This window comes from Microcaecilia unicolor, chromosome 9, assembly GCF_901765095.1.
Source record: "Microcaecilia unicolor chromosome 9, aMicUni1.1, whole genome shotgun sequence".
Taxonomy (NCBI): Eukaryota; Metazoa; Chordata; class Amphibia; order Gymnophiona; family Siphonopidae; genus Microcaecilia; species Microcaecilia unicolor.
In genome coordinates, this window is record NC_044039.1 from 88,236,809 (window position 1) to 88,261,283 (window position 24,475).

General features: G+C 42.6%; 1 protein-coding gene across 1 annotated transcript in view; it reads left to right on the forward strand.

Annotated features, from left to right (window-relative positions):
* The window catches only part of RYR3 (ryanodine receptor 3), a 743,078-nt gene that overhangs the window by 476,217 nt on the left and 242,386 nt on the right, over window positions 1-24,475 (forward strand). Inside the window, 8 exon segments of the mRNA XM_030213678.1 lie at window positions 399-637; window positions 1,601-1,682; window positions 11,979-12,109; window positions 13,239-13,559; window positions 19,084-19,324; window positions 20,951-21,038; window positions 21,144-21,233; window positions 23,398-23,568. Of these exon segments, the coding sequence (XP_030069538.1) occupies window positions 399-637; window positions 1,601-1,682; window positions 11,979-12,109; window positions 13,239-13,559; window positions 19,084-19,324; window positions 20,951-21,038; window positions 21,144-21,233; window positions 23,398-23,568 (1,363 nt within the window).

A 24,475-nucleotide genomic window follows, 5' to 3' on the forward strand; every position in this document is an offset into this window, starting at 1 on the left:
TCTTTAGCATTATTCTGTATTTTTACCCCCATAAAAGGCCACTCTTTTTAAATGCGGGAGGAGTTTGGCTTTTGATATTTGTGTTTATTATTGTATTGGCTACAGCATTTTGGATTTACTCTTTCTTGTATATCTGACATCATACTGTGTTGTTATTTTCAATTACTGTAGCAGCAGTTTGTTCATGTTTTCTATTAGTGTTCAATAAAGATTTAAAATTAAAAAAACAATTGCAGAAGGAGGAGTGCAGATAACTTCCTGTTCGTTGCTGTTTTATTATACTCCCTGAGAGAAAGTACCCATTGGTCTTGAATTTTATAGGAAATTGCCTTATTGTGTCTAGGACTATGGGGGAACAGAATGTGGTTAAAGTTTATGATGTGTGTCTTTTTTTGCAGGACTGTGATGAAGTCTGGGTCAGAACTAGTGAAAGCAGGTGTGAGGTCTTTCTTTGAAAACGCTGCAGAGGACTTGGAGAAAACTTTGGAAAACTTGAAACTTGGCAAATTCACTCATTCTCGAACACAGATGAAAGGTGTTTCCCAGAATATCAACTACACTACAGTGGCACTTCTCCCCATCCTGACCTCCATCTTTGAGCATGTTGCCCAGCACCAGTTTGGCACTGACTTATTGTGTAAGTGTGTCTTGATTTGTAAATACCCCATGTCCCATTCATTGTTGGGAAAAATATATACAGAATATCAGACCTACAGCAAAGCCTGTGAAAGCATCACTAAACATCATGAAGATGAGAAGAATGTACCTACTTGCTGCTATCACTCTAGAATAATGTTGTACTCTGCCAGTGATAGAAAGCACTGTATTGCCCACTGATTACATTTATATCACAGGGGAATTAATCATATACAGGTGTATTATCCCTGCTGCAGTCAGCCTGTTTGTTACAGTGACCTTTCTATTTGATGGGTGGAGTCCCAAGGGCAAAGGCCATCATGTATATAGAATCCTTTGTGTTAGGGATTAGCAGCCCTGTCAAATTATCCTAAATTAAAGGACCAACTAATTTTGACACTATTATGGTCCAAGTCATCCTTTTGAGGTGGGCCACAAATGTAATTATTTTATGTCCTGATGGAGTCAGATAGCAGGGCATTAATACCTCCTACCTCTCATATTGAACAGGTTCTTCGTGTCATTCATGAACAGGTTCTTCGTGTCATTCAAAAGGTGAAGAACAGACTTGCCTTAGCTGATGGTTTAGACCTTTCATTTTATTCGTAGTTAAAAAGAGGTCAAGAAATATATGAGACTGAGCCCTGTCATCGTCTCTTTACATATGGAGAATTCAGGAGAATCTAAGGGTTAATCATGCTATTCAAGTAGCTGCAGTCTGTGGCACTGTAGATAAAGAGGATGGAGGAACAATTGTCTCAGGAGCATCTTCTTTGGCCTATATTCCACAGCTAGCTCCTTCAGCCTTTGGATTCTGTGGAACTGGCATAGCATATACTTCAGTGGTCTCCTGCCAAGAATGATAAATCTGCACAGAGAGCCTGCAGTGCTAATACAGACACTCTGAGTGATCAGTCTGCTTGAATGTTACGTAAGCTATAAATATTTTCTGTTTCTCTTTCAGTGGATGATGTGCAAGTCTCATGCTATCGAATCCTGTGCAGTCTCTACTCCTTGGGAACTGGAAAAAATATCTATGTAGAAAGGTAGGTAAATTAAAGGTGACAGATTTAGCTCCTCTAGGAACGAGTAAGGTTGAAGAGCACATACTGTGTTGATATCATTGATAATATTTATCAAGCTATAATAAGACTGTGTAATAAGAGCTTACTCAGGGAGTTAGGGGAAGGTGGTCAAAGAGAAGATCCTGGAGAGCTGCTAGATGCCCAAAACAGAAAAATAGCAAATTCAGTCATTCTTTCTCAACTTCTCCAAAAAATAGAAAAGGAACTGGGAATAGAGAGAAAGCAAGTGGAGCATGGCTGATGGAATACTTTCAAAAATACTTTCAAATCCTTCTGTGTCCGTGCATGTGTGCATCTGCATTTGTGAGTGTGTGTTTGCACCTGCACACATTCATGTAGTTGTATCTGCAATGTGTGTCTGTGTTGACTCTATAGGTATCTCTGACCTTGAGAAGAAAGGGGAGAGGGCAGTTAGAATAGAGCACTACACACACATTCTATTGGTTTGAGAAGAACTATGATAAAATGAAATCAAGTATGATTATCCCTTGAATTTTATAAAAAGTCAAAGAAGTGGGCATGGAAATAGAAGGATCATGGGCAGATCGGAGGTATTTCTTTCAATTATGCACGTAATTATAGAATGAGGTAGGATCTGTGCCTAGTGTTGTGTGAGTCAAAATGAGAGGGTCATGGGTGGATCGGGGGGTATTCCTTTCAATTAAGCATGTAATTATAGAATGAGATGGGATCCATGCCTAATTTAAGCGTGAGCATTTACACCACATTTCCATTGGTTTGAATGGATGCGCCTACATGTACTTGCAGTTCCTGAGCATAAGAGCTATTCTACAAACCGTGCCTAACTTTAAGCACAGTTTATAGAATAGTGCTGGGTGGGGTTTTTGGTGATAATTTAGGTGCCATATATAGAATTTAGTCATATATATCTATATTAATCACCATACAGCATTCAGAAAATACAATATATACTGAAGCTGAAGAGCAGAAAATTTATCATAAATAATGGAGAAACCTTTTCACGGAGGTCACGTGACGTGATGAGCTGAGCAGCTGTGTCTAGCTGCAGCTCGAGAGCCCTCACCCCGTAATCGCGGAATTACTGCTCTAATAGCGTTTAAAACCCAGCGATTGAACTCTATATTACTTTCTGGACAAATACATAGCAAATATCCAGTCGCAATGGCGCTGCGGGCCTGGAAAAAAGAGAAAGAAAAAGAGTAAAGTGCCCACCCCGGATTCCAAAATGGCGGACGCACTGCAACAGGCGGACCAGGTATTTTCACCTTCGCAGCTCGAACAATTAACAACCGCAGTAGCGAGAGCATGGCAGCCTAATTGGGACGCTCTGGACCAAAAACTGGATGCTTATCATACCAAGTTAGAGGGATTGAGGACCCACATGGAGGTTGTGGAAACCAGGGTTTCGGCCTTCGAAGATGACTCACACGGTTACAGTGCAGATTTGCGCGAGGTAAAACAACAGCTACAGGAACAAATTGACAAGCTGGAATATCTTGAAAATCGTTCCCGGAGGAACAATGTCAGGATCGTGGGCATCTCAGAGAATATTCCAGATAGGAATTTAGCGGTGTGGCTCACGGACTGGTTAACTAAAGAGCTGGCACTATTGGATTCCCTCGGGCCCCTGGTACTTGAACGTGCGCAATGCATAGGCCGGAAGAGAGAAACCCAGGACAGACCACGTGTGATAATCACGCGGGTTCTTAATTACCGGCACAAGCTGGAAATATTAAATGGGTTTAAAATTCGCAGAGGAGAACTAAAACATAAAGGCCGGCAGGTGTTGATGTTCCAAGACTATTCTTCAGGAGTTCAGGACCAGCGACGGAAGTTTCATCTTTTATGCTCAACACTGGCTCAGAAACAAACTAGGTTTATCCTTCAATACCCTGCATTGCTGAAAGTCCACATTCAAGGTCAATGGAACACATTTAAATCCCCAGAGGAAGCAAAAATGGGGCTGCCCGAACAAGGTATCATTGAAGGGGACTGAGAATGTAGAGACCACTTTCTGCAGACCAGCTATTAAAGTACATTAGTTGCAGTAAGTAAGAAAGATGAATGTTTACACGGGGGAGAGGGCTCTTTGCTAATCAGGTGACCTCTCGCCATTACTGGGCCTCGGCCTGGGAGGATGGCAAAAGGGTGGATCGAGAGGGAGGGGGTCAGGGAGGGTTCGGGAATTGGGGATATACTTACCTTGGAACTCGAGGGGTACAGAAGATCTCGATATGTTTCTGGGACAGGTTGGTCTGACTTATATTTGATTGTCTGGGGGACCAAAGGGGGGATTGATCTGTGGGAGAGATTTTGGAGCTGGGGGGGGGGGGTCACAGTGGTATTTCAGGGGACGGCTGGGACCATGAGGATGGGGGGTAGTCTCACTGAGCATAGTGGGGTTTGAAAAATGACCACTAGAATAATATCCTGGAATGTAGGTGGTATTACCTCCCTGATTAAAAGGGCTAAGATAGTTACGGCGCTGAAAAGACAAAGTTGATATAGCGTGCTTACAGGAAACACGCTTAACAGACAAAGAGCATGCTAAATTTAAAAAACTGTGGGTTAGTGAGGTGTTTGCGGCCTCCCCCCAGGGTAGAAAAGGGGGAGTCGCAGTGTTATTCTGGAAATGACTCCCATACAGAGCAACGGTACTAGATAAAGGGCTTAAAGGGGATTATATTTTATTAAAAGTGTGGTTATTGGGAAGGAGCTTTATACTGCTAGTTCTATATGGGCCAAATAATTATGATGCTGACTTTTTCAACTCTAGCCGGGAAGTGTTTACAGACCTATGGTGGAGAGTTGATAGTAGCGGGTGATTTTAACACAGTAATTGACCCACGGCAGGACTGCTCTAACACAATAGCTTCACAATACCGGGGAACGAAAGCCAGAGAGTTTCAAGTGTTTAATCGGACCCTTGACTTAGTAGATCCATGGAGGATACATCATCCTGGAGATAAGGATTACATGCACCGCTCACGGGCTCACGGCACCTTTGCCCGGAGTGATTATATTATGTTGGCCCGTTCTCTATTTTATCTTGTAGACACAGCAGTCATTGTCTGGAAGAGATCGCGGACCATGCCCTGGTGTGGGTGGACCTTAAACTTAGGGCAGATACTGATGGGGGGAGAAGGTGGAGATACCCTGCCCATTTATATCTGGACCCACATTTAAGAACACATGTACAAACAAGCTGGGCACAATATGTAGAACATAACAAGGTACATGCTAATCTCCAGCCCGAGCTCTTCTGGTCAGCTTCCAAGGCAGTATTGTGAGGTGCCATCATAGCATACTGTAGTGCTAAGAATAAAAAGAAAGCAGCAGGCATCCTGAGGCTAGAACGGCAATTGCAAAAGGCTAAACGAGTGCATTTACACCATCCTACATTGGTTACTCTAGACAATTTAAAAGCCACTCAGGTGGCATTAAACAGTTTACTGCATGCAAACGAAGTTAAATCAGCCTTATATTACAAATATAAATTACAGAGGTTTGGTAACCGGGCAGGAAGAATGCTGAGTTGGCTAGTTAAAAATTCAGGACCCCTGAGGACGGTGAACTCCTTAATAGGCCCAGGGGAGAACGTTATTACCGATAATAAGAAGATAGGGCAGGCCTTCACAGAATATTTTACAACATTATACCAGGTGGGGTCGCCTCCTACTGAACAGGCAATGTGAGACTACCTGCACCAGATAGGCCTTTCCCAAGTTAACAGGGGAACAATTGGAGAATTTAAACAAACCTTTAACAATGTCTGAATTGCAGCAGACAATCAAGGCACTAAAACTATGGTCAGCACCGGGCCCGGATGGACTGTCTGGGGAGTATTATAAAATTCTCCCAGGGGAGGCTTTGGCAGCGTTGTTGCAGTACCAACGGGAAGTGGTTGAACAACAGGGCTTCCCGAGGTATGCCAACTCTCCGTTAATAACACTAATACCTAAACCAGGGAAGCCCCTTGATAAAGTAGAGTCTTATAGACTGATATCTTTGCTTGATGTTGACACAAAAATCTTGGCAAAGATGATGGCAGAGTGATTGGCGCAATGCCTGCCATCCCTGGTTGGCCTGGAGCAGGTGGGGTTTGTGCGGGGTCGACAGTCAGTTCACAATGTCAGAAAAACCCTGCTTGCCCTAGCGGCCAGCCAACAAGATGGGGCACCCACCTTAATCCTGAGTTTGGACGCCGAAAAGGCCTTTGACCAGGTGGGGTGGGACTTCATGTTTCAAACCTTAGCAGTAATGGGCCTAGAGGGATGGTTTATGAGAGCAATTCGGACACTTTATTCTGAGCCCAGGGCAGGGGTGATAGTGAATGGCGTTAGGGAACCTGAGTTTCAAATATGTCGTGGAACAAGACAAGGCTGCCCCCTTTCCCATTCTGCTGTCCCTGGAACCACTGATATGAAAAGTCTCCTCAGCTCCAGATCTTCAGGGAGTTACACTAGTGGGACATGATGTTAGAATTTTAGCTTATGCAGATGACTTACTAGTAATATTAAGAGAGCCCTCCAAAACACTGGGAAATTCGTTAGCGATAATTGAAAATATGGGAGATACTCCGGTTTCAGATTAAATCTGCACAACTCTATAGCCCTTCCGGTGTCCCCAGAAGTGCGTGCCAGATGGTCCGGGACGTTTCCTCTTCAGTGGGCATGGACCTCCTTGAAATATTTGGGAGTGATTATCCCCATGGATTTGACCACACGTTATGAACAGAATGTACAGCGGTTGCTACACGACACTACAAAACAGTTACAAGCCTAGGGACCTTTGCCACTTTCTCTGATGGGGCGGATCACTTTGTTCAACATGGTCATAGCCCCCAGGTGGTTATATGTATTTCAGACCCTTCCACTCTTCTTAAAGAAGACCGAAGCTGATAAAAATAGTGCAAACTTTTCTATGGAAGGGGAAAAGGCCGCGTCTTCCTCTTTCCACAGTGAGCATCCCGACAGAATATGGAGGTTTGGGACTATTAAACATAAAGTATATGACTGTGGCTAGTGGTATGCATCATATAAAATGACTGGTTTAGGGGAACTCAAGATTACTCAAACATATTATTTGAGGAGCAATTGTGCCCTAGAATTCACTTTAGCTGCTACCTACCTACCAAGAAGCCTCCATTACCATACCTCTTGCAGAAAACAGGAATAATGGGATCAGCAAAGGCAGTGTGGAAATGGATTTGTAAGCTTCACGGCTTTTCAGCCAAAACCACCCTGGACCTGCCGATATGTGGAATCCTGCCTTTAAGCCGGGGCTCCTCTACCCAACATTCCAAAGGTGGAAGCGGAATGGGATGGTATATTTATTACAGGTAATCACCCTTGAGGGGCGGATTAAATCCTTTCAAGAGTTACAGTCTGAATTTGCACTGCTTCCCTCGGATAGGTTTCATTATCTCCAATTACAGCACTACGTGCAGTCTTTGCCGTGGGAGGAGCTGGCTGAGGACATGCAGGAGGAATTGGCCACAGCTTTTTCTCTGGCGGCGCCACAAAGAGTGCCACTCAAATTTCATCGCAGACATATTAGAGACACTGCTGAGGAATTAGATTACATAAGATTGTTGCGCATGTGGAAGCAGGATATATCAATGGACGTTACATTGCTTCAATTTAAAGCTCATGTTTTAACAATGCACAAGCATACTGTCATGGTCTCACACTGGGAGATACAATATAAAGTGGCACTACGTCTGTATATTTCTCCCAGAAGAGCTTTCCATATGGGGCTCTCTCCGTGGGGGGAGTGCCCTAAGTGCGGTGACCCCGGGGCCACCCTTGGACATATGTTTTGTGTGTGTAGGGGCATAGTTCGATACTAGAAAGGTCTGACACAATATGTTTCTGGACTTTGGAAGACAACGTGGAAATACGACTCGAAGCTACTGTTGGGGCACCCACTGTTAACTCATCCCATACCATCGGGATTTACAGCTTTTGTGCATAAGTCTATAATAATTGCTAAAGAAGTGATTTTAACTAAGTGGTTATGCCAGCACTACCCTACATATTCTCAGTGGCGGGCCCGCATGATAACACTTTTGCGGGTTGAAAGGATGGGAATTGTAGACTTTAAGTCCCGATCTGGATTACAGTTTCAGAATACATGGAACCCACTTCTTAGCACATTGACTCCAACCGCTAGGAGTAGATTGTTGAATTTCTAATGGTACCCATATAGTTGAACATTAAGAAGAGAGGGGGGTTTGGGGGGAGGGAGGGGATAGGGGATGTTAGCAAAGAAAAAGTTATGGATGTTGTATTTTGTATTGAAATTTATATTCATTTTAATAAAAAAAATTGAACATTAAAAAATAATGGAGAAAAGACCTCAGTAAAACCTTTAACAGAGCAGTATTGGATAAGCCTCAATCCATATAGTTAGGGTTACCATATTTTGTCTTCTTAAAAAAGAAGACCCATGCCCCGCCCCTGTCCCGCCCATGCCCCACCCCTTTCACATCTCACCCCGCCCCCTGTCACATATTCCCCTCCCCTGCCTCCCGTCACCTTCCCTCCGCCTTGTCACATATTCCCCTCCCCTGCCCCATCACCTCCCCTCCCCCCCCTTGTCACATATTCCCCTCTCCTCCCCTTACTTACTATCTACTGCCCTGGTGGTCTAGTGACCTCTTTGGGGCAGGAAAGAGCCCCCTCTTTCCTTCCCGGAGCGCTGCCTTGCCCTGCATCCTTCTTGGTCTCGGCTCGGGATTCAAAATGGCCGCCGAGAGTTGAAGCAGCCTTGTGAGACTTCAATGCTTTATAAATTTTGTCATGAAAAAGATGTTAGATACTGGTCAAGGGAGCGCTTTTTCAGTAGGGGGCACACCACAGCACTTTTTAGTGTCATTGGCAGCTGCCTGTGACGTTTGTGAGCCCTTGGCCCAGAGGTGGCCACATGAGGATCACTCAACCACCTCTGGGTAGACAGGGTCCCAAGAGTATCCCAAAGAACTGGACTGGATTGCAAGTGGAGGTGAACTAAGGTAGCTTTAATGGCAGCAAGAGAAATACAAATCAAAAGGCAAATGAATGGCACAGCAATAATGTAAGAGAAGAGAGGATAATAAGCAGCCTAGCTGCACATCCTAACACTAGCTAAAGCAAAACAAATCCTTAAGCATATAATATTGGCAAATAGTAAGACAGCCTAGCTGTACAAGAGAAGCAAACATAAGAGCACAAGAGACTAGTCAAAGGCCTGCCCTGGAGGACAACACAAAAAAGTAGCGCTTAGCTAGAAGCGGTGAGACTGTTGGCAGTCAGATAAAGGTTCATTCTGTCAGGACTCTCATGTAAGCCACAGGGACCTCTGCGGCAAGCTCTCTCAGAGACAGGAGATGAGCAGCAGTAAAGCAAAGGAGCTTAAAATAGTCTCTTGTAGAAACAAACAGTCTCTGAAGTACCTGAGCCGAGCGTTCCCAAGGCAAGCAAATCAATAACAGTCTCTGAAGTACCTGAGCCGAGTTGTCCCAAGGCAAGCAAACCAGAGAGTTCTCCCAAGGCAAGCAAACCAATAACAGTCTCTGAAGTACCTGACCCGACTGCTCCCAAGGCAAACAAATCAAAAACAGTCTCTGAAGTACCTGAGCTGAATGCTCCCAAAGCTTGGAAGCAGGCTTCACTGGAATAGAGCTCTCAGGACTTCAAGACTTGGACACAGGCTTCACTGGAACAGAGCGCTTAGAACTCCAAAGCTTGGAAGCAAGCTTCAGCAATGCTTCAGGCCACAGCCTGACAATAAAACAGCAAATGGAACTAGCAGAGCCTCAGGCCAGCCTGATCTCAATCAAGGATAATTGCCAGAATACTGAGTGCACACCAGCTTGGCTTTCACCACTCTACAGTGACCCCACAGGTCACTGGCTAGAACTGCAGGTAAAACTAATGGGTCTAGGTGGAATAAGGCACTGATGAGCAAGGCACGGATGTCAATGACCGTGACACTGCCCTTTCACAAGAGAGGAGTTAACAAGTTTAGTGGTCCCTTCAATGAGGCCTATGCTTTCTATGTGTATTGTATTTCCTGGGCAGGGGTCAAGAGGGCAGGATGTCAGGGTGTCAGTCATTGACCTTTTCAAGATTTTTGCAAGATCCTCCTCTTTGACCTGGTTCAAAGAGTCCCAGATGGCTGTGCATGCAGGGAGGAGGGAGTGTTCTCCTCAGTACCTGGTGGAAGAAGGCTTAATGGGACTGAATGTAGGTTCTGATGGAGACCTTTAATTTTGTTAGCAAAGTATGTGACAAAATCTTTGCTGTTAATTGCAACTGGGTTTACAGTAGGCTGTTTACTATTTTAAATAGCTGCTTGGTTGAATTTGCAGTTTGTTCAATCTGTTGTTAAAGGCCTGGTGGTACATGGTCATATGTTTTTTCACACAGGAAATCTAAGTGAAATTTTCACTATTTTCTTTCAAGCTTACGTCCTTGACGCTTAAAAGCCTGTTGTTCTGGGGAGAACCATGGAAGCGTTTGTGGGTACAGCACAGGACCTTCTTTGGATATAGTTAGGTATTTTGCTTCATGAGTTTTTGTCCTCTAGGTAGATAAGGGAGGCTATAGTTTCTTCTTTCCCAAATTAATAGTATGTATAAAGATCTTTTGCTTCCTGGGCCAAAGCACATTCTTGTTGTTTAAAGCAGGTAACATTACAGAGCTCTGTAGCTATACAGTATAACAAAAAGCCAGTTTGTCTTTGTTAGCAATAACAGTGTTAATAACAGTTTGTCTTTGTCAGCAGTGGAGTGTTAATAACGCAGGCAGTAATTGTTGAAAGTCTGATCGCATAGAAGTGGTTGCTTCCTAGGGAGTTGAGATTATCCAGGGGATGGGTAGTCAGTCATCCTTGTGGAACTGCTTATTCATCCACTGTACAGGAAAATCTTTATATTATTTTGTAAAATAGTCTTTCGAGTCCTGCTGTTCACTAGAATCCTAAATCAAATGACTGTATTTCACTCTTATGGGATTTTTATCTGGAAGTTTCATGCAGAGGGGGAATTCATCAGGATATCAGAAATTTGGAGATAGTAAAGATATAAATTTCAGCTCTCAAGACTGCAGTTATTGTTTCACTTAGCAGTTTATGGGCCTGAAGTCTTTTGATTGTCCAATTGATGCAGATCACTGGATCCAGCTCAGATCACAAAAGAAGAGAAAAAAATGCTTCTTTGAAATGTACAGTGAAGGCAAAAAGTGCCCTTCTCCAAACAAAATGAATGAAATAAAACTAAGTGAAGGAAAGAAACTCGACATAACACTAAGGACAGAAATATATAAACATTTGAGCCATTAATAAACAAAATGTATTACTTAACGTGCAGGAGCCCAATGTGAACACAGTCGTTGCCTTTCCCAGCCAACTTCTAAACAATTACACATGCAATCCATGTGTAAATGTTAGCACCCAGTTTATAGAATTGCCTCTCATGTGTCACTGTACATAGCAACAATTATGAATACTGTTTGGTTCAGTCACTAGATGTCACAGTAGAATTTACATGTAAGAAAATGGATTGCACATCTAAATCGGTAGGAGTCATTTCAGCAGGGATAGGGAGTGGCAATAGTGGGGTCCCTCTGCATGTTTCTGTTTGTGTGTGTGAGAGTCAATATGTATGTATAGCATGTCTTTATATGTGTATTTTATGGGTATGTGTATCTGTTCTGTATGTGTTTGTATGTGTAAGTGTGGATGTGTGTGCATGTATCTCTGTTCGTTTTCTGGTAATCTGTCATTAATTGAGGAAATAAAAGGGAAGGGCAGTTTGAAAGACACAATTTTCTACTTGCCTTGTATTGGACTATTTTGGGGGTACCTTGATTTCTTTGGAATCTCTGTTCTGATTTAACCCATTTCTAATTTGATGTATCTTTTCACAAGTTATTTTTCTTCATGCCGAATTTGGTTCAATTCCATTACATTCTTTGAGAGCTGTTTTGCCCCCATACAGACAGATGGGCAGGCATTTTTAAGCCCCTTATGTATAATTTATTTCCAACATTCTGTTGGGTTGGAAAGAATAAAAAGGGAAATAGTAAGGTCCAAAATACAGGTTCCTAACCTGCTCTTTTGAATATAATTATTTTACAAAATCTGTGATGTCTATCAGGATAGAGATGAGATATTTAATTTGGAATATTGAAATAAATGTTAATATTAATAATATTACTAACATTAGCAAAGAAGATTTCTTTCAGATATTTTGTACTTCTAAACCCTGGTAATGTGCTTCTTATCTTACAGACAGCGCCCTGCACTGGGAGAATGCCTGGCGGCATTGGCAGGAGCCATTCCTGTTGCTTTCCTGGAACCTTCACTCAATCTCAACAACTCTGTGTCTGTTTTCAACACTAAGACTCCCAGGGAACGAGCCAGTAAGTGTTCAAAAAGGAACCAAATCACAGGCATTCATAACCTATACCTCACCTACTAGTGCTAGGATTTATCAACATCTATAATTTGTACACTAGGGCTACAATTCATAACCACCCGCAGCTCAGCCATCAGAACTTAGGAGTAGTAAGGTTGCGTAACTTTTGTGAAACCTAATTTGTATATTTTTCATAGGTGGTCATGCCCACTTTTAAGAGAAAGGGGATGGGATTTGATATACCACATTTCTGTGGTTACAATCAAAGCAGTTTGCATATTATATACAGTTACTTATTTTGTACCTGGGGCAGTGGAAAGTTCAATGACTTGCTCAGAGTCACAAGGCACTGCTGTGGGAACTGAACCTTTGGCTGATTTAAGTAGCCTATCAGCAATGATCTGCCTTAGCCCCACCCAATCCCTGCCCAAGCCATGCCCCTTCTGCTCACTCCCCTCCTACCCACACCCTACCTCTTTTGATGACATAAGCTTGAGGGCTATTGTAGTGGTGTACTGTAGGTATTTTCTGCTCCTGGAGGGCTCACCATACAATATAAGGGGGTAATGGTGAAATGTGTACCTGGGACATTTATGTGAAGTCCACTCCCACTATTCTGCTGGCATGTCTGTGTGGCCAGTCTACTAAGAATGATGGCCCTCAGACATCCAAATGGCTGTTTTTTGGAAATTTTTCTGTTGAACTTTTTTTTTCCCCAAAATGAACCCAAAATAAAACGCACTGAGTGCAAAACATCCAGGAAAAGGTGATTTTTGAACCAAAAAGATATTTTTCAGGGTCTATGTTCACCACACAATTTTTGGATGTTTTTAGCAAAATGTCCAAAAATAGACTTGGATGTTTTATCGAAAATGCCCCTCCACATGCCAGCACAACTGTACACTAAAAGTACGTGCTGTTTCCCCTCATTAACTACTTAATGCGCTTTAGTAAAAGGCATATAATAAATCAGGCCTATGTTAACCAACCATGCATCCTACTCACATGTCAGTGCTTTCACTTTATTCCTCTATTTGATTTCTCATACTATACCCGAGACACTTTGAAACATTTCCAAATCTGGGCTCTGATGTATCAAATGTATCCTTAGCTTTGCTCTGTTTCCTGCTCAGTTCTAGGTATGCCAGATACAGTGGAAGAGATGTGTCCAGAGATGCCTCACTTGGAGGGGCTAATAAAAGAAATTAATGGTTTAGCAGAATCTGGAGCTCGCTATACTGAGATGCCGCATGTGATAGAGGTCATCCTACCTATGCTGTGCAATTATTTGTCATACTGGTGGGAGAGAGGAGTTGAGAATATGCCTGATAATTCACGGCCGTGCTGTACCCAGGTAACATCCAACCATCTTAGCATCATCCTGGGCAACATTCTGAAAATCATCAACAATAACTTGGGAATAGATGAAGCTTCCTGGATGAAAAGGATTGCAGGTACAGTTCATTGTTTACTGCTTACTAATCAGAGCATTGACTTCACATTGCAGAATATGATATCCATTGTACAATAAACAGATCTCATAATACATGGCATATCAGTACAGTACACAGTACTCACAGAATTCAGAGCACAGTGTATATTATCTATTGTGTCGTGCATTGTGCAGAGCTTACTATGCTTGGGTACCATGATAGTATGTGTTATCAGACAATACTGTTAGGCTCTAAGGGGTCCTTTTACTAAGGTGAGCTGAAAAGTGGCCTGCGCTAGTGTAGGCGCATGTTTTGGCAGCGTGCAGAATCATTTTTCAGCGCACCTGTAAAAAATGCCTTTTTTTTTGGGGGGGGGGGGGGGGCGCCACAAATGGACGTGTAGCAAAATGAAAATTGGTGCGCATCAATTTTGGGTCTGAGACCTTACCGTCAGCCCTTATCTTAGCAGTAAGATCTCACGCGTTAACCAGGCGGTAATGGTCAATGCGCGTTCAAATACCGATTACCGCCCGTGCGCCAGAAAATAAAAATATTTTCTGACACGCATAATGGACGCGTACAGACCACGCTGTAGCCGGGCGGTAACTCAGAATTGATGTGCGTTAGGCTCACATAGGCGCTTACACGGCTTAGTAAAAGGGCCCCTAAACCTTTCTGTACTAACAGCAGGACTCTGTGTTTCCTTGGTATTGTATATTATCAATAGGTTTTCTGCTCTCTATGTGCCTATATTCCTTCAGCAGAATTTCTGGATTCCTGGGTTCCATTTCCTGGGTTAACTAATGGTGACATTGTTTGTTTATCTAGTGATAAATCACTGTGAAAGAATAGGACAAATTTAATACAACTTGCTATATTAATAGAATGTGAGCATGTGCAATATACCTCAGTCTCTGTTTTTCATCCCTGGTTTTTAGCCTGTGTGCACAGGGATATACAGTATAAATCAATGCAAAGCAAACAGGAGTGGTGGCAAAACAGTTAAAGAATTAAAACTTTGAAAACATCTCCAATAGAGAAAGGGATTACAAGCAAAAGGTGAAACAAAGGGGCCCTTTTACTAAGCAGCGGTAATCCCACCAAAGGCTCACCATGTGTCAATCTGGAACTACCACAGGGCTACCACAGGAGCCCAGCGGTAGTTTCCACCCCTAGTGCATGCCATTTCCGGCACTTAACCGGCGGTAATCAGGCAGGGCCACTCACTGCCCGGTTACTACCGGTTACCGCGGGAGGCCTTACCACCATTCTGAATGGGTGGCGATAAGGGCTTCCCACCAAAATGACCATTCAGTAAGTGATTCACTTACTACACTGCCATTTCTTTTCCCAAAAAATGGACAGCCTTTTACCCGCTGCGGTTAAAAGGGGCCTCAGTGCGCATCAAAAACACATGCTGATGCTAGTGCAGGCCCCCTTTACCACACCTTAGTAAAAGGACCCCAAAGCTTGTTGAAAAATACTTCCTGATAGGTTTCAAAACCTTTTATAAAGATGAAATACTAGATGGGGAAATACTCACAAACTATTTTATTCAATTAGAGACAAATGGAAAAATTTAATGTTAAAATTATATTTTAAAATGTTAAAAATCACCTGATATGGCCATATTTCAATCATCAGAGATGTAATTACTCGCAATAACTTAAGAATAAGAAAATTCAAAATAAGCCCAGAAAAAACTCTCGGAAAACATTCAAGAGTCTTATGAAGGTGAAAAGAATATTTAGTCAATAGAAGGCAAGAAATCCATGTAAACACATAAAAGGCAGTTCTAGTAGTTTGCCTAGTTTAGGGGCCCTTGTACTAAGCTGTGGGGAAAAAGGGCCCTGTGCTAGCACTGGCGGTCGTTTTTGTTGCACACCAAGGCCCCTTTTACCACTGTGGGTAAAAAGCCCCCAAAAAAGAAATGGCCATGCAGTAAGTTCACACTTGCCGCGCGGCCATTTCGGAGGGAGCACTTATCGACACTCATCAAAGTGACAGTAGGGGCTCCCATGCTAACCTAGCAGTAACGTACCGCCAGGTAACCTCCTGTGGAAATATGTTTCAAATATTTCTGCTAGCGTCTGAATTCAATACGATGGGGGTGGAACTACTGCCGGTGCCCACGTTGGGCTGGCGGTAGTTCTGGATTGCTTTAGTAAAAGGGCCTCTTGTAAAATAGTATCACTTATGTGTGTGATTGCTGACAAAAATTAGCAGTTATGCCTGTAAATGCTGGACACTAACTGTGCATCTACATCACTTAGGGCTCAATTCAGTAAAGGGCACTAAAACTTTGATGCCAAAAATTTGGGCACTAAGAGGCTGATATCCAGCCCGCAGGAGGCAGCCTGCCTAAGTGCTGCGATCAGCACTGATACCGAATGTTTAGTGCTAGGCTATTTCCGGTAACCGGCATTGAATACCCGTTTTTTTTTTTTTTCTTGACCAGTTCAAGCTTAACCGACTATGTCAATATTCAGTGCTGGCCAGTTAAGTTTATAGTGGCCAAAGATCAGACTGCTATTTAGACAGTCTGATTTGGCTGCTAAACTTAGCTGGTTAGCGCTGAATATTGCTGGTTATCTTTTCGGCACTAACCGGCAATATTCAGCAGAGATAACCAGTTATCTCACACTGAATATTAGTGGTTAGGTGCCAAAATGCTGTTTTACCAGTCAGCACCCATTTCTGTCTGGTTCAATAGTGCTGAATGTTTGCCAGTAAGTGTCAGTTCTGTAATGGCAATTTTATGTGTAGTTGCCATTATAGAATACTAGTGTAAGTCCGCATTTTGGTGCCTAACTCTAGGTGAGAGCACTTACACTATGTCAAGGGCTGGTATAAATATTTGTGCCCAATTACTGGCAGTTATGCATGTAACTGACAATATTCTATAACTTAGCACCTAACTGCTTGGCACACCCCTGAACTTCCCATGCACCCCGGTGTCTATGCCCCCTCGGAGTTGTGAGCCATAGAAATTAGGTGCAGTGTTTATAGAGTAAGTTACGTGGAGGGGCATTTTCGAAAGGGACGTCCAAGTTGCGAGTTGGATGTCCTTGCAAAATGGCAAAATCCAAGAGTGGGGAAACCCATATTTTCAAAACAAGATGGACGTCCATCTTTCGTTTAGAAAATACCGTCAGAGACGTCCAAATCCTTAAATTTGGATGTCCCTAGATTTGGTCGTCCCTAGGCATGGACGATTCTGACTTTTGGCGATTTTTGAAACCAAAGACGTCCATGTCAAAAATGGCCAAATGCAAGCCATTTGGTCGTGGGAGGAGCCAGCATTTGTAGTGCACTGGTCCCCCTGACATGCCAGGACAGCAACTGGGCACCCTAGGGGGCAGTGCAGTGGACTTCATAAATTGCTTCCAGGAACACAGCTCCCTTACCTTGTGTGCTGTGCCCCCCAAAACCCACTACCCACAACTGTACACCACTACCATAGCCCTTACGGGTGAAGGGAGGCACCTATATATGGGTACAGTGGGTTTCTGGTGTGTTTTGGGAGCTCGCTGTTCCCTTCACAAATGTAACAGGTAGGGGAAGGTATGGGCCTGGGTCTGCCTGTCTGAAGTGCACTGCAGTACCCACTAAAACTGCTCCAGGGACCTGCATGCGCTGTCATGGACCTGAGGCTGGCATAGAGGCTGGCACAACATATTTTGAAAGATATTTTTGAGGGTGGGAGGGGGTTAGTGACCACTGGGGGAGTAACAGGAGGTCATCCCCAATTCTTTCCGGTAGTCATCTGGTCATTTCGGGCACCTTTTTGTGCCTTAGTCGTAAGAAAAACAGTTCCGGGTGAATAAGTCCAAGTGTTGGTCAGGGACGTCCTTGTTTTTTTCGATTTTGGGTCAAAGACGCAAAGTGTTAGGCACGCCCTTGTTCCGCCTTCGCTACGCCTCTGACACACCCCCTTGAACTTTGGCCGTCCTTGCGACAGAGTGCAGTTGGAGACATCCTAAATTGGGTTTCGATTATACTGATTTGGACGTCCCTGGGAGAAGGACATCCATTTTCCGATTTATGTTGAAAGATGGACGTCCTTCTCAGTCGAAAATGAGCCCAATAGTAACATAGTAACGTAGTAGATGACGGCAGAGAAAGACCTGTACGGTCCATCCAGTCTGTCCAACAAAATAAACTCATATGTGCTACTTTATATGTATACCTCACCTTGATTTGTATCTGCCATTTTCAGGGCACAGACCGTAGAAGTCTGCCCAGCACTAGCCCCGCCTTCCATCCACCAGTGCGGCCACCCAATCTCTGCTAAGCTTTTGAGGATCCATTCCTTCTGAACAGGATTCCTTTATGTTTATCCTACGCATTTTTAAATTCCGTTACCATTTTTATCTCCACCACCTCCCCCGGGAGAGCTTTCTAAGTATCCACCACTCTCTCCATGAAAAAATACTTCCTGACATTTTTCTTGTCTGCCCCCCTTCAACCTCATTTCATGTCCTCTAGTTCTATCGCCTTCCCGTCTCCGGAAAAGGTTTGCTTGCAGATTAATACCTTTCAAATATTTGAACATCTGTATCATATCACCCCTGTTTCTCCTTTCCTGTTCAGGTCAGCAAGTTTCTCCTCATACGTTTTGTAACACAAATCCCTTACTGGTTATTTAGGATTTAGAGCTACACAGGATTCATTTGTGATTGAATCTAAAAGAGAATGGATGTTTAATCATAAATTGAAGCTTAATATAGACAAAACAAAGTTTATGTGTTTTAGTGGTTCTGTTAATTTGAAGATATCAGTGATTACTATTAATCAGAAAGACTATATATGTTCATCTTCTATCAAAATATTAGGAAAGAATAAAGTGTCTAGGGCCCTTCAGCTTGGAGAAGAGATGGCTGAGGGGCGATATGATAGAGGTCTATAAAATTCTGAATGGAGTGGAACAGGTAGATGTGAATTGCTTGTTTACTCTTTCCAAAAATACTAGGACTAGAGGGCATGCAATGAAGCTACTGAGTAATAAATTTTAAAACAAACTGGAGAAAATATTTCTTCACTCAATGTGCGATTAAACTCTTGAATTCGTTGCCTGAGAATGTGGTAAAACCAGTCAGCTTAGCACGGTTTAAAAAAGATTTGGATACTTTTTTTCCTAAAAGAAACGTCCATGAGCCATTATTAAGATAGACTTACAAAAATTCAGTGCTTAATTCTAGGATAAGCAGCATAAAATCTGTTTTACTGTTCTGGGACCTTGCCAGGTACTTGTGACCTAGATTGGTCATTGATGGAAACAGGATACTGGGCTTGATGGACCTTCAGTAGGCAACGTTTATGTTCTCATGGGTGCCACAACCCCCTGAGCCTGCCCTGATCAGCCCTGGGCATTCTAACACATTCCAGTCTCGGTTTGCTTTTAATTGTGACTTGTTTTGATACTTTGTCATACATTGCTTTGCACTGATTTAGTATAAGCAGTTCATATATTTAATAAAATGAACTAAAATTAAATTAAAATTATACTTGGTTATGGAAATTTATTTTCGCTTTGAATTTTCAGTCTATGCTCAGCCTATTATCAGCAAAGCACGTCCTGATTTACTTAAAAGTCATTTCATTCCAACACTGGAAAAGTTGAAGAAAAAAGCCATCAAGACTGCGTTAGAAGAAGAACAGTTAAAGGCAGACAGCAGGGCAGACACACAGGAAGCAGAGCTGCTTATTCTCGATGAGTTTGCAGTTCTCTGCCGGGATCTCTATGCTTTCTACCCAATGCTCATTCGTTACGTGGATAATAACAGGTGAGAGAGCCATAGTTGAAAATGAGGTTATAGTGACCTAATTGCCCAATGTGAATGTCATTTTATAGTTGGGCTTCCAGGTAGGAAACACATATACTCCCTAATTCTGTAAAAGTTACCAAAAATTGTGCATGCAAATTTGGGCACACAATTTAACTAAATAACAAGCTAATTAGTGCAAATCATTGGCTTTTTAACAAGCAATTATTGGCACTAATTAAATTTAACTGAACTTTACGTGCATAAAACCTAAATTTTACGCAGAATTTGAAAAAGGGAATTGGGGGGGGGGGGGGTCATTCCTAAAATTAAAGTGCATTGTTATAGAATAATGGGGATATGTGCCTAATGTAGGCATGTACATTTTGTACCACGTTTCAGTTGGTGCATGTAGATTAGAGATACAACAATATACTCTACTTTTTTCTTTATATATATATATATATATATATATATATATATATATATATATATATATATATATATATAAAATGGACAACTTGATTATAAATATTTTTAAAAACACACCATTGGACCCTTACAGGATTTGTCCTTACCCATTATATATCAGGTTATTTCAGTGGTGTATCGTAGTTTCTTTGAACATAGGGGCTTATTCATAATCTGCCTTCAAATCCGGGCAAAAGGCCTACCTGTTTGATGCTGCTTTCGACTCCTGACTTGTAACTTTTTTCTTATCCTTATGTGTCCTTCTGTCTGTCCTTCCCTTATCCTTTTTGGTCCTGTCTGTTTGTCCTGATTTAGATTGTAAGCTCTTTTGAGCAGGGACTGTCTTCTTCATGTTCAGTTGTAAAGCGCTGCGTATGACTGGTAACGCTATAGAAGTGATTTATAGTAGTAGTAGTAGTTGTGTGAGCATCTTTCTCTCTACAGAGCTGCACTTTCCTAATGAAATCCTTATAATTTAAAAAAATATATATATACCTAAAGCTGCACCTGTTCAGAAGGTTATTTTTTATCATGACCTCTCTCATTCTTGGCTCCATTCGGGTATCTATCTTTTGAAATGCCAATTGCACCATCTGGAGTGTTCTTGGTGTAAAGCTCATCTTCTTTTAGACTTAAGATTAAGAAACTTTAAGACAGCCGCATCTCACTGCAGAACATGCATAACTCAGGCCAGGAAGGATTTTTACCTCAATCTGTTCAAGCAGGATACTAACCCTTCACACTAACTGTCTGGTCCCTTCCACTTGCAACCTCTGTCTCATCTATACTGCTGATCAGTTTGCAATTGCATTTACTCAGAAAATATGAGACATTCAGTTATCTAATTTACCCCCAATCTCTAAGTCTTAGTCTTCTCCTATTAGAGGTGGCCAAAAGAAAAGTTAGGGAAGCCCCACCACCCACTGGAAGGACTGAAAAGGAGAAAACATTGTTTGGGGCTGTATCTAGGATGGGGAGAGGCATATAGGACTATATGTGTACTCAGGAAAGAACTCTAGCATGCTTAAAAGCACCAATGCTATCTCCTGTGGTAGCAGGGTGCAGAGCATAGCCCATGTATTAATCATTACCTGAGCTTTAGGCACTGGTGAGTTTTTGACAGCTCTTCCTCCATTGAAAGGATTATTCATTACATCGTTGCTTTTTGTCTGCAGGGTCAGACTGGCTGAAGAAACCTAATAGTGATTCAGATGAACTGTTCCGCATGGTGGCTGAGATCTTTATCCTGTGGTGCAAATCCCATGTAAGAACTAATTCCTCTCCTGTAAATCCCCTTTGTAGTTATTTATTCATATCCTTGAAATAAACTAATCAACTGCTTTCTCTTCTATTTTCACATTTGTTTTAGAACTTTAAACGAGAAGAGCAAAAACTTGTGATTCAAAATGAGATTAATAATCTGGCATTCTAACTGGAGAGAGCAAAGCAGATGTCAAAGGTAATCAGGATAGGACAATGTTCAGCTGCATCATAAGTGGCTAAAGTTAATTAGATATTAGTGACTTCTCTGGTTAAGTCCATGCTGCTGAATATAGTCAGCTATTACTGAGGTACAAGCAAAACTTTTGGCCTAATGCCAGCATGTCTGTTTCTGCTCCCAAACCCAGGGCCCCTTCTACTAAAGGATGTTAAGCACTTAATACACAGTTAACGCACTGAAGCAGGCTACGTGTGATCACACTAAGGGGTTTTGTGTTAGTTTGCCCTGTTATTCTGCATGTTAAGTTATGCATTACTGAATTGTATTGTCAGGGGGTTTGGCATGGATGGTGAGTAGGCATCCATGGAGATAAATAGGAGGCCATGATTACTTCTATGGTACTGGGAGCAGTACTGTTCAGTATTTTATTTATTTATTTGATGACATTTGATATATTGCATATAGCCTGAAATTAATCTGAATGTTAAACATGATCTACAATAAGAATAGTGGAATACCTGTCTTGATGCAGCGGCTAGTTTTGAGCTTGCCCACATTAAATTCCTGTGTTACAGCACCATTAAGCCCCAAATTTATTATTTTTGTTTTTTTGCAGAAGAGCCCTTAATAGTTAAATTAAACCATACTTGGAAGGAGGGGTTGAATGTAGAAGAATTTAAATCTAGTACTTTGCATGGGTGATTTCCAAGTGCATGAATATACGGGTGAAGTGTTTGTACTCCTTCTTTACCTCTCACCACCATTGGTCCAGCTTTTACTCCTTTATCCCCCACCCACCCACCCACCCACCAGCCAACAACAGTCCAGATTTGCTTCTTTCTCCCCCCCCCCATCCAGCTTTTCTCCTCAACCCCACCCCCCCCACCCCCCCACCACCTTACCCATCACTGGTCCAGCATTTCTCCTTCTCCCTCCCTCCATTGGTCCAGTTTTTCTCCTTCTTCTCACCTCCACCCACCCCCAATTGGACCAGCTTTTCTCCTCCCCACCCCCCACTCACCCTGAGTCCTGCATTTCTTGTCTCTCCCTCCCCATGCAATCAGGCTTCTCTGCCTTTGCTCCTTCTCTAGATATGCAATGGCATCCCTCCCTCCCTCCCTCCCTCTTCCCCACCCCCACCCTACCCCCTATACCTTTCAAAGCTATCTTCTTGTTTTAGAGGTTGCTGGCAGCACCAGCAATTCACAGTGTGCTGCTCATGCCGACATCGTAGCCTTCTGTCTGACTTTCCTATGTGGAAACAGGAAGTTATATCAGACAGAAGGCTCCGATGTCAGCATGAGCAGCGCATTGTGAATTGCTGCCAGCAACCTCTAAAACAGGAAGACAGCTTTGAAAAGGTATGGGAGGACAGAGGGAGGGAGGGATGTCATCGGGCATTAGAGAAAGATCATAAGGGAAGATGACCAACCACAGGGGGAGGGGAGAGAGAAGGAAATCACAGGTAGTGACATCAGTTCCTGAGCCCAAAGAAGTGCCGGAACACTGTTCTGCTCCGTTTGGGTACAAATTAAGCCCTGGCTTTCCAGGATTCTTAAGATGTTTATGCTTTCTTTCTCTTTCCTGTATGCCTGTGTCAGTGTTGCCAGATGGAAAAAAATTTCCACGCCCAAAACCAGCTCCAAACCAGTCCCAAAACCACACAAAGTCATTTGCATACGAATGACATTAATAAATATTAATGATGTCAATTTGCATATGCATGACATCTTTAATAAATATAATGAGGCTATTTGCATACAAATGATGTCATTAAGCCCGTCTCTGTGGGACTTCTATTGGCCGCAGGAAAACCAGCCAACCCGCAGCCGTGCGAAAAAACCACAGCTGGCGAAAAACTTTCGGCGGGGCAAAAAAAAAAAACAAATACAAAATCCCGCAACCCGCACGCGGTGTGAAAAAGCCACAGCGAGTCGTGGAAAGGAGCGCAATTGTGCGAGAAACCCACAGCCCTGGCAACTCTCACTGCAAGATCATAGCTTTCTGTTTTCCTTAAGGTGAGTTGGTTAGTTGTATTATAAGGTTTTTAAAAAGTGGTCTAGGCCCTTTTCTTTTTTGTTCCCTACACTAGGATTTAGGGTTGTGTAGCTCCCAGACCTCTGCCCACCAGTATGATCAGTATAATACCCTCATTTGCTCCATGATTGTTTTCTGTTTCTAGTCTGGTGGGCAGGACCAAGAGAGGAAACGAATCAAGCGGCGAGGGGACCTCTACTCCATCCAGACTTCTCTGATTGTAGCAGCACTGAAGAAGATGCTTCCCATAGGCCTGAATATGTGCACACCTGGGGATCAGGAGTTGATTTCCATAGCCAAGATCAGATACAGCCTGGTAAAGTAAAGCTTCTTTAATATAGGCTAAAACTAATTATTTTGCTATATTTCTCTCCTAGGAGTAAAAAAAACCCCAGAGCCTATCTCTGCATAGCATATAAAACCCTCCTTTCTTCCAAAAGAAAGTAGGTCTACATGTCTGTTTACTGTAGTTTTTAGTAGTATTCATAACCCATTTATTTATGCATACCTGTGAAATAACTCCTGCTACTACTACTTATCATTTCTATAGTGCTACTAGACGTACGCAGCGCTGTACACTTGAACATGAAGAGACAGTCCCTGCTCGACAGAGCGTACAATCTATTAGACAGGCTAAGAGGACAAATAAGAGATAAGGGAATATTAAAGTGAGGATGAGTAAAATAAGGGTTAGGAGTTAAAAGCAGCATCAAAAGGTGGGCTTTTAGCTTACATTTGAAGACGGCCAGAGATGGAACTTGACGTATCAGCTCAGGAAGTCTATCCAGGCAAACGGTGCAGCAAGATAAAAGGAACAGAGTCTGGAGTTAGCAGTGGAGGGAGAAGGGTGCAGATAGAGAGATTTACCCAGTGAATGGAGTTCCCGGGGAGGAATGTAGGGAGAGATGAGAGTGGAGAGGTACTGAGGAGCTCTTGGCTGTTTAAAATCGCTTGTCTGGCGCTAACCAAAGCCAACATGGATTATGAAGGGAAATCTTGCCTTACTAATCTACTACATTTCTTTGAAGGGATAAATAAATGTGGATAAAGGTGAGCCGGTCTATACTGTAGGATCTGGATTTTCAAAAGCATTTGACAATGTACCTCATGGAAAAGATTCCTGAGGAAATGAATCTTCCTGAGGAAATGATCACCTTCCCCTCACCTATCCACACCCACCCTGTTAGAATATCAACGATATGCTTTGATTGTCCCCATGCATA